The sequence below is a fragment of the Halichoerus grypus genome, chromosome 15 (genome assembly GCF_964656455.1).
Source record: "Halichoerus grypus chromosome 15, mHalGry1.hap1.1, whole genome shotgun sequence".
NCBI classification, from domain to species: domain Eukaryota; kingdom Metazoa; phylum Chordata; class Mammalia; order Carnivora; family Phocidae; genus Halichoerus; species Halichoerus grypus.
Window position 1 is genome coordinate 52,613,428 of NC_135726.1, and position 10,739 is coordinate 52,624,166.

The window sequence follows — 10,739 nt, forward strand, 5'->3', positions numbered from 1 at the left end:
TTTGTAGGTTCTCGACTGCTTCAGTAGGTTTGCAATGATGGTTTGTCCTTTTCTTTCATGGAGCAGAGTCATGCCTAGTTAAATGATTTCCCATGCTCATTTACATGATGTGTTTGAGCTTAAGGGGACCATTTGGAGATCCAGCTCTCACTACTTTGTCTTGAAGTCAGTAAATTTGCTCTGGAGACATTTGACTCAATTTGATAGTCCTACCATCTTTAAGGTTTTTTTTCTCTCTTCTTTCCTGATCCTTTTCTCTGGACCAAATTCTCTCCCCAAATCCAACTTTCTGTATCATAAGGAGTAGGGCGAGCCTCAGGGAGATTCAGAGGGAGAAGAAGAGAGGGATGTGATGGCCACACCTGTGTCCTTGGTCACGCCTTCTGCTTCGTTAAGACTGCTATGAAAATTGTAGTTTATATGCCCAATCTGAGAAGTCAGTTGTGGCCGCCCAGGAGACTGTGTTGAGAAGGATTCTGAGGCCGCCTGCGGACAGATTCAGGAGGAAGGAGCACCGTGATGGGAGAATCCTAAGGGCACATACTCAGTTTTGTAGCCTTCAGTGACAACAGCAGTAACAACACTTACTGAAATGCCTACACAAGGATACACTTGTCTTTTCCTCACAACAGCCCTATGAGGTAGGACTGTTGTGAGCACCCCTGATTCGTAAGGGAGGAGCCGAGGTGCAGAGAAGTGGTGGAGCCAGGATCTGAGCCCAGGCAGTCTGCTCTCTGAGCCTGTGCCTTTCACCACTAGGCTCTCGTGCTGCAGGCGTTGTCTGCATGGACCCGGGCACTGGCTTTGTGCCTTCAGCTTCACTTGGTACATCTCACCAAGAAGCTACTCCCTGGGTATTTAATGTGGGATGGAGATGAGGGGTCGGGGCGACTGGCCTTGACCCCATTGTTTGCAGTGGCTTCTCTGTGTCCCAGTCCTAACCTCTAATGCAGCCCCCTCCTTCCTGCCTGCTGGGGACAGCTGTTGCCCGCATCTTGTTTCTGTTTATCCCAGACAGCCAGAGTACTCTGCATTCTTGGTTGCTGGGTGTGTTTGGAATCTCCCCCTACCCCCATCTTGCTTGGGAAGCACTTTACCTTTTGCCCCGTGTTCACCCCATGGCCTGGTGTCTTGTCCCCCCCACCCCCCGCCCCTTACTTAACACGATTCAGCCTTCAGCCAGCTGACACCAGGGTCCCACAATCTGAAGGTCGCTGGACACCCCCCCCCTTCTCTCCTGAGGACCATCTGACCATCCATAACAAGTAAACATTAGGAGACGGAGGGCAAACGTAACTCTGTTCCCTCCGAATCCTCTTTGTTTTCTTCCTTCCATCATTCCAAACCCCACATATTCCGTCCACTTCCCCTGTCCTGTCATGCTTCCGTAGGTGTCAGTCCTCCTCCTTCTGTCTCTTAGGCCTCCCTGTCTGCAATATAGCAGTGATGGTGGCAGCAGCAGCGCTGCTGGGTCCCATTGTGTCATGTCCTGTAACTTGGGTTCTAGGGTCTGGGAGTTCTAACTGTGGGCTCTTGGGCCCTTCCACCTGGCTGAGTGCTTGGGGTCCTCAGATCGTGGTAAGGGATCCCTGGCTCCTCTTAGTCATGGCAGCTCCCACTTTTTGAGAATTTGTTATGTGCCAGACTCATTACAAGCTTGATTGCATCTCATGTTCACCAAAAACTGTAGCAGGCACGTGCTGTTGATTTGCCATTTTGCATGTAAGCCCAGAGAAGCAGGCCTCTGTCTTAACCGTGCCTCAGACTCCTGATACCTGGCACAGAGTAGATGCTCTAGAAGTTTTCCATGGACGGATGGCTGAATAACCACTTGAAGGAGGTATAATTATTCCCATTTTACAGAGGAAGAAACAGGTTGAGATTGACGCTCAATTCAAAGAGAAGTTCAGCGTGTTTAGAGTGGGTGTTTAGAGTGCATTCCTAACCTTGTAAAAGAGGTCCCGCCCTATGAATGACAAGCATGGCGCTCCTGGGAGCCTTTAAACCCTGCCTAGTGGCGTGCTTGGACGATGTCCTCGTCTTTAAATGGCAACCCTTTTTGAGTTAAGAACTCTGAGAAAACTCACTGACACCTGTGAGTCCTTTCTCCAGTATGCACATGTACACACACGGTTCAGCACGTGATTTCAGGAGGTCTAGCCCCTTCTTTAAAGTGCCCTGTGCTTCTGTTAACCCCACAAGATAATCACCATTTCCGTGGCTAAGTAGTATCTGGAAGGCTCTCTGGATCCCAGCCCTGGCCCGCCGTGCACACGAAGGCAGGCAGCGTGTCTCCTCACGGAAGAGCCGTGTCTGCAGCAGTGTGTGTCCCGCAGGGGGTCAGGGCTGCCGCCCGTTCTCAGTTGGGTCGTCATGAATAGTTATTACCACTGCTCGCCCGCAGCGCTGCGGGGGGGTTGGGGGGGGACACGTCGTTTCACATGGTTGAGGAACAGCATCTCCCTAGTGCTACAAGGACAGTACATGTGCTGTTTTCATTTTACGTGGGGAAAATGGGGTTCAGAGAGGCTAACTGATCTGTCCAGAGGCGCTCAGGTGATTGGCGACAGCGCAGAGAGACAGGGCAGTCGCCGTTGTGGCTCTGACATAGCCGCTGAGCCCCTGGGGAGCAGAATCAACCTCTGTTGAGAACCGCTGCTGAGTTTTAGAAGATCTGGTTTTTGAGGGCTTTTTCATTTTTCTCCATATTAGCCTTTTGAAAGCATCTGAGCTGAACCCTCGTCTTGTTTTTCTTCCCAGGCCCTGTCTCAAAGGGACCCTCCTCACAACAACTTCTTCTTTTTTGATGGCATGAAGGGCAGTGGGATTGTGGAGTGCCTCGGCCCCCAGTGAACCCAAGATTGGCAGCCCTGGAGACGCTGACCTGCAGCCCGACCGCACGTGCCCTCTCCCCTCTCCCCTCCCCCCTCGAAGGCAGCTCCAGGCGGGGGGGTTGGGGGGGAGCCATTGGACCAGTACAAACCATTTCCTGCGAGCAATGAGCTTGTACAGATGTGTGACTTCCAAGCACCAGAGCTGCTCAGCAAGGGGCATAGGGACCGGCTGTCTCGCTTCCAGCACTGGTGAAGGCTGTTTGCCGGCCGTCACCAGAACGCCCCCTCTGATGCATCGCTCTGTCCTGGGGCCGCCACAGCATCACCAGCCCCCTGGGCTTCCGCAGGAGACGCCTGCCAGCAGCCAGCATGCCTTATGGCTTGGGATCCTCTTGCCACCTCCTTGGACTTACTCCCTGCCTGATGTCATACAGACAAGAGCATGACTCCAGGTGGGGAGTAAGGCCAGGCCTGATGAAACACTAGCGGAGCCCCAGTTCCAAATGCAGACAGGTGCCCCAGAGAGGAAAAGACGGCAGGCGGAATGTATTTCCTCCAGAGTTTGAGATCCTGAAAAACAACAGGTGGCATCTGGTGTGCTGTTCTTGAGTTTTAGTTCAGGATTAGTTGGGTTTCAGCCTGGATTTTGGAAGAGAGGAAATGTTACCAAAGTTCCCTTGGGCATTAGGGCGAGACCTTGCAAAGTGAACATTACTGGGAAAACTTGTTTTAAAAAGGCAGATTCCAGGGTCCCACCTCCTAAGGATTCTGATGTTTTGGGGCCCAAGCTAGGACGTAGGAACCTGTCTTATCAGAGCCCCGCCCCCCGCCTTCCTGATGCAACTCAGACTGTCCTGGAGGCTGTTGCTTTCCAGGGCTGTGTCAGTCCTTCCTTTACCCCCCAAATCACAGCTGTTTGTGTTTTTTTATATTTTCTATATGTCCTTGGTTCTTTAAAAAGGAATGATAGAAATAAAGTTATTTGCTTTAGGATTTATTTGTTTTTTTCCCCACATTACAAACCTCTTCCTGTGATAGGGAATGATCCTATCAGTGGCCTTTTTTTTTTCTTTTTAAAGATTTTATTTATTTGACAGAGCACCAGCAGAGGGAGAGAGAGGGAGAAGCAGGTTCCCTGCTGAGCAAGGAGCCTGATGTGGGACTCGATCCCAGGACCCTGGGATCATGACCTGGGCCGAAGGCAGCCGCTTAACCGACTGAGCCACCCAGGCGTCCCTCAGTGGCCTTTTTTAACCTAAAGAAATCTCACTGGATGCTTCAGTGTGACTCAGGGATTCCTCCCCTCCATCACCATTCCTGCCACTGTTTTTCTGGGTAATCTAACAAGAGTTAGATTGCTCAAGTTCTAGAGTGCGTAGAAGCTTCTGGTTCCATCTCTCTATTGACTAATTCACTTCAAAAGTGGCTATTCTCAGTGACAAGAATTATATTAACGGGAAAGAAGTAAAAGATGTGATACTGGTGCTGCCTTCTGTGTGGATCCCCTGTGCAGCAGGCACTGTGCAGAGTCAGAGTGGGCAGGGGCCTCATTTTAAAGTTAAGTGACACTTAAGTAATGTGCCTCAAGTCCCACAGCTGGCAGGGCTCAAAGCTTTCATTGGTTCGGGACGCCGGGTTTGTCTTGGCTCGACAGCCCGAGCATGCCCTAGGTCTTGTCACCGTCCTGGGGTTTCTCCTTATTGTAAAATTGCGTGAGCTGTGAGTCTGGCCGGTTTGAACAAATCCGCTCCTCTCCTATTTCAGTCCTCCAGAAGAAAAGGAAGGAAAACAAATTGGGTCTCCACAGGGAGGAGGCACTCAATTCCCCGACCCTCCCGGTCACCTCTCCTCCTCCCTAGGTGAGGCTAGGACTGTGTTTCTGGAGGGGCCCCTTTCTGGACCCCATCAGTGTCAACTCAGGGGCACCAAGGGCAGTGTTTTTATCAATGCATGAATCTCACCCTTTCTTGGACATTTTGAGCCAACTACACCCTTTTACTTTGCAGTGTGGGGCCTTGGTCACAAGGGGGAGCAGGTGGGTCTGGATGGATAAAAACAAAATTGTCATCATAGAATCTTCTCTGAAGCTTCTCCAACTTTTCCACCCCTGTACCTTTCATGGCAGAAATTGAATCATCTGGAAAAGACCCCTTGGGAATCTGGGGTGGGTGCTGGAAGCTGCCAGCCCCAGGCGAGAACTGTGTTCTCATTTCTTCAAATTTCATATTCTCCCATATTACATGTTAATATTATCATAAAAATAGATTTCCCCACGTCTCCAGGGAGAGCACAATGATCATCCTGTGGTTTCTAATACCTCCAGGAGATAACGTAGCTACTTGGGAAGGAGGATCTAATCTGTGAAGGTAACAAATACTTTTGGGATGCTAGTGTTACCAAATGAAAGGAAGTGGGCTGTCTTTGGGGCTGCCAGGTTTCTCCACTCCATACCCCACTTACGTTGTCTGTGGAATATTGTCTGTGTATGATGTGTAGTAGCCAAACTCTGTTAAGTTGAAGCCTCAGAAGATTCTAGTGGAACAGGTGCTACTCAAAAAATAAATAACACATGCAAAGGTAAAAAATTACAATAAAAAGCTCTTGGTCTCATCAGAGCCCCACATTCTGTGGTTTCCCTTTGCAGTGCAGACCCTTTTGGTCAATTTCTTGCATATTTTTTAGTGTGTGTATCTGTTGAGGTATGTCCTATTTGCCCTTTGCAGATGGAAAAATGGAGGCTTAGGTTGGAGTTGGCAAGTCAGAAGAGTTTAATAATAGCTAACACACTCACACTACCTGCCTGGTACCTTTCAGAGTACTTGCACTTTAGCTAAATTGTTTGAATCCTCACAGCAGCCCCATGGGGGTCGATGCTGTTGTCGTGCTCACACTGCAGATGAGGGAACAGCCTGATCCAACAAGTAAGGGACGGAATGTGGGCTGATGGGGAAGACTTCTACACAAGACACTTAGGGGCCATTTATTTAGTGGCGCCACTACTTGTTAGCGACTAGGGCTTTGCCTTCACAAGGTCCTGAGACCTAGTAGTCACCACTGAAAACCATCAGGCAGGCCCGGGTGGCCCAGGTGTTGAGGGAGGGCCTTCAGCTGGATCCAGAGGGGCAGATAGATTTTGTTTTTAAGCTCATAGTAAAACATTCAAGCATTATATATCTACAGGGGTGAAAAGACTTCTCCCCACTACTTCATAGGGCCTGGCAGCTCAACGTCGGCCACGTAGCAGGAGCAGCTGACTTCCTAGCTAAACTCAGGATTTTGGAGAGAAATGGGAGATGTTTTTTGGATATGTTAGCTGTATCCACTTTCATATATACCTCCCAGAGGTCACTCTCGGCAGCCTTTGACAGTGAATCTTTCCAGACTGTCAGGTTTAAGCCCGGACTATATCACTTGCTGTGTGACCTTGGGCAGGTGACCTTTTTGTGCCTCCATTGCCCCATGTGTAAAATGGGGTAATAGCAGTACATTCCTCTGTTAATGTGGGAATTGAATGAATACATTCTTTGAGTAGAAGTTGCTCCATGTAGCTGCTACTATGCATAACTTTTTCTGCAACTTGCTTTTTCTCACTATGTCTTGGAGATCCTTGTCAGTACATTGTGCATTGAATTCCAAAACCACAGATGAACCATAAGCTATTTAATCAGTCTGCTGTTGAGTGACATTGAGCTGGTTTCCTTTGCACACACTTGGGAAAGACTCCCCAAAGCCCGAGGCCGCGGTTATAGAGTATATAAGTGTATTTGAGATGTTGCTTCCTTCCAAAAGACTAGCATGGTAGCATTTTTACATGTCATTTGTTGTCTGGATAGATAATAGGTGTGTGTAGTGCAGAATTGAAAGGTTTACGGAGACACACAGTCATAGTTTTTAAGGAAGGAAAAAACAACATAAACAATGAAAAGTAAATCTCTCCCTTCCAGAAGCAACCATTGCAGGGTGGGATTACTGGAGGTGGGTGAGGGGTGCCGGTTCAAGTTGGGGATTAGTTGGCTAGAGGGAGCACAGTTCGCCTGTGGCAGAGGTTCGGCTCTGGACCTCATTTGCCAGGTGCTCTGAGCGTCCGCTTTGCCAAGTCGTGGGACCACTCAGCACCTTGGTTCCAAGAGAGAAGGCCGACAGAGATGACTTTAGATGTTTCCTTTCCTCCTGGAACAACTGATCCCTTCTCTTGTTTTATTAGGAGCCCTTTGGACTTTGCTAATAAAATATGGGCATCTCTGACTTTGTCCCTGGATCTCTGACTCTTTCCATCTACCCTGGATAGTGGAGTAGGGTTCCCCACTTTCAATCCTAAAAAAATAATCGGTCTAGGTCTACTAAAAAGAAAATACAGAAGCTCTGTTTCTGGTGTGGTGGAGTACGTTTCTAACAGACAACCACACCCCTGCAAATAAACTATATATTCTAGACAAAATACCAAAAACAAACAACCCCCGAAACTACTGGAAGGCTCTGGAGAGTGATCAAAAGCGGGTGGATTTGGGGGAGAGGGCGAGTTGAAAGTTGCCGGAAAAGCGCACCACAGGATGAGTTTTCTGGTGTGTGTTCATTTTTCTACAGTGTTAACCCAAGGGTGGGCTGCATCCCCTGGCACTGCACCAGGCAGCCAAAACTCAGGTAGAAAACCAGCTGTCTTACTGGCCTGAAGAACCAGAGGACAGAGCCTCGAGGAACCACAGCAGCTGGAACGGAGAGTGCCAGGGAAGTTCCCTTCCCCCAAGTGACATGTATAGATTCAGCCCAAGTCTCTAGCTGACCACCAGGCTACGGATGTGTGGGGCCAACTCCAAGCAGGACTGAAGAAATCCGGATTTACACTGTCACCCGCTGCAGCAGGTTAAGTCTAGCAAATACAAATATCCCCACAGGAACTCTCACATTTCTTTGGAGGAATATAACAGAATCCAGAATGTCTACAATGTTAATGTACTGTCTGGACACAATGCAAAATTACCTAATATACATAGAATTAGGGAAATGGGACTCATTCTCAAGGGAAAAGACAAGATGACCAAGAGAACCCAAGTGTTGGGGGGGGCGCCTGGCTGGCTCAGTGGGTAGAGCATGCAACTCTTGATCTCGGGGTTGTGAGTTCAAGCCCCATGTTGGGCATGGAGCCTACGTTAAAACAAAAATCCAACCAAGTGTTGGAGTTAGCAGGCAAGGACTTTAAAGTAGTTATTACAAGTATGCTCACTGAGGTAAAAGGAAAACACCTGTGTAATGTTGAAATCTAAGTCTCAGCAGAGAAATAGAAGATGTTAACAAAATGGGTGTTCTAACACTGAAAATACAGTATCTGCAATTTTAAAGATCCACTGGTAGACCTGATAGCAGAATGGGGATGAGAGACTTTGTGCACTGGAAATATATTAATAGGAATTATCCAGTCTAAAAAAGAGGCAAAGATTTTTTTAATAAAGTCTTGAAAGCAGCCTGACAAAAACAACACATTACAAGCAGGGCAACCATGATTCAGGCAATCCTGGATTTCTCCAGAAACGGAAACCAGAGACAGCGAAACAACATCGTCAAGAGGCTGAAGGAGAACTGTCAACCCCAGAATTCTATAACCAGTGAAAACAAGTAAAAAGAAGACTAAGAGAACTTGTCACTGGCAGAAATACACTATACAAAATGCTAATGGAAGTTCTTCAGGCTTTCGGGACATTATCCCAGGAGAAACTTGGAACTTCAGGCTGCATCGAAGAAATGGTAACCCAGCAGGGAAAGATTTCTAAAGACTATCTGGTCTCTTCATTTCTTTGAAATCTATATGATATTAAAGCAAAAGTTAAAGGGTGCCTGTGTGGCTCAGTCGTTTAAGCGTCTGCCTTCGGCTCAGGTCATGTGATAACAAGAACGACAGCACAAAATGGTGGGAGGAGTGGAAAGGACCCATGGCCCAAGCAGTGGCGGGTGCTACAGTGGAAGTGAAGTGGTACGATATGGACTCTGAATAGACCGAGAAAGAGGTACGTGTGTGTGCAGTACTAAAGACTGAACTACCAAGAGCGAAACCTCAAAGAACCGGAAAAAGCATTCAAATAATCCAAGAGAAGGCAGGAGAGAGGAAACCGGAATGAAAAGGGAAAACAAATACTAAAATCTATAGACCTAATTCAGCCATGTCAGTAATTCCACGAATGGTTACTGGAAAGGGAAAGCCGTCGGTTGCCCGAGTAGGAAGCATCCTCTGCTGGGTACCGGACAGCTGGGTGTGAACGCCCCCACTGGCCAGGGACCTTGGCCTCTGTGTGCAGCATTTAAGCCCCGATGGAAAATATGGAGAAAAATATAAAAAACACCCAGGTACCTGCCATCATTTTGCTCCTTGCTTTTTTTTTTTCTTCTCTCTCTCTCACCGTTACTTGTTTATTCGTAGAGTTCTAGTTCATCCGGCTACCCGCTATTTTTCTGTTGCATGCCTAAAGCAGACTTGAGACCCTTTCGACTGCTGTTGGAGAATTTAGAGAGTTGCCAACCCTTGGACACTTGTGCACATGCACTTCTAAGGGAGGACACCCAGGAAGGCGATTGCTGGCATAGATGTGCGCGTCCTCTGCCTGACAAGCTTCTGCCAAATTCCTTTCCAAAGTGATCCTGCCCATTTACCCTGATCTTTTTTTTAAGATTTTATTTATTTATTTGACAGAGATACAGCGAGAGAGGGAACACAAGCAGGGGGAGTGGGAGAGGGAGAAGCAGGCTTCCCCCTGAGCAGGGAGCCCGACGCGGGGCTCCATCCTAGGACCCCGGGATCATGACCTGAGCTGAAGGCAGACGCCTAACGACTGAGCCACCCAGGCACCCCTACCCTGATCTTTTAGAAGGGTCCTTTCCCCTGAATTTCCCCTCTACCAGTGAGGACTATCAGAAGGGCCAGAGCTGGGTTCCAAACCTGTGTCTGCGCCAGTCGTGTAGGAGAGGGCATAAGGAAAGCATTTTCCTGCTTGCCCTGTTTTCAGGAAGATACGGTAGGAGCTCCCCTTCTTATATTTATTAACCACAGGCTTTTTATGCCAAGCGGCATGTTCGGCCTTAGGGCAGCCGCATGGGTGAAGCCCCACTTTGATCTTAGCTTGAGATGCTCTCCTGCCACCAGGGCGGGGACAAGGTCAGCCTCATTCCCAACATGTGCCCCAGGACTCCTCGTGGTGGTGCTTCTGAAGTTCTAGGTCATTCATTCATTCAGTAAATGTGGAGCTTCCAGGACATACTTTTATCCAGTGGGGATAAAGTGAGGATAAAGCACCAAAGAAACCCACCCCTCTGCCCTCGGGGGTCCTGGCTGACTCCGTGGGTGGAGTGTGGGACTCTTGATCTCGGGCTTGTGAGTTCAAGCCCCATGTTCGGTGTGGAGATGACTTAAACATAAACTCTTAAACACAACAAAACAAAGCCCTGCCCTCATGGGGCTTTGCTTTTTTTGTTGTTGTTGTCCAGTAAACAAGTTTTTTTTATTATGTTAATCACCATACATTACATCATTAGTTTTTGATGTAGTGTTCCATGATTCATTGTTTGCGTATAACACCCAGTGCTCCATTCAATACCTGCCCTCTTTAATACCCATCACCAGGCTAACCCATCCCCCCACCCCCCCTCCCCTCTAGAACCCTCAGTTTGTTTCTCAGAGTCCATCGTCTCTCATGGTTTGTCTCCCCCTCCGATTTACCCCCTTCATTTTTCCCTTCCACCCTGAATGCGCCCAATCTCATCTGATCTCGGAAGCTAAGCAGGGTCGGGCCTGGTTAGTACTTGGATGGGGCTTTGCTTTTAATGGGAGTTGTGTGGGGAGGCACGAGGCCTGGGTATATACAGTGGCGCCCGTGCTCCTTAGCCTCCCTTTGGATACAGCTGGACAGCCAGATGTGCTCT

At 48.5% G+C, this 10,739-nt stretch overlaps 1 protein-coding gene across 1 annotated transcript in view; it reads left to right on the forward strand.

Moving 5' to 3' along the window:
- The window catches only part of SAE1 (SUMO1 activating enzyme subunit 1), a 76,266-nt gene extending 72,439 nt beyond the window's left edge, over positions 1-3,827 (forward strand). The window contains exon 9 of the mRNA XM_036114036.2: positions 2,761-3,827. Coding sequence (XP_035969929.1) covers positions 2,761-2,853 — 93 coding nt within the window. The 3' untranslated portion in view covers positions 2,854-3,827. The remainder of the gene's footprint in view (positions 1-2,760) is intronic.
- The last annotated feature ends 6,912 nt before the right edge of the window (positions 3,828-10,739 follow it).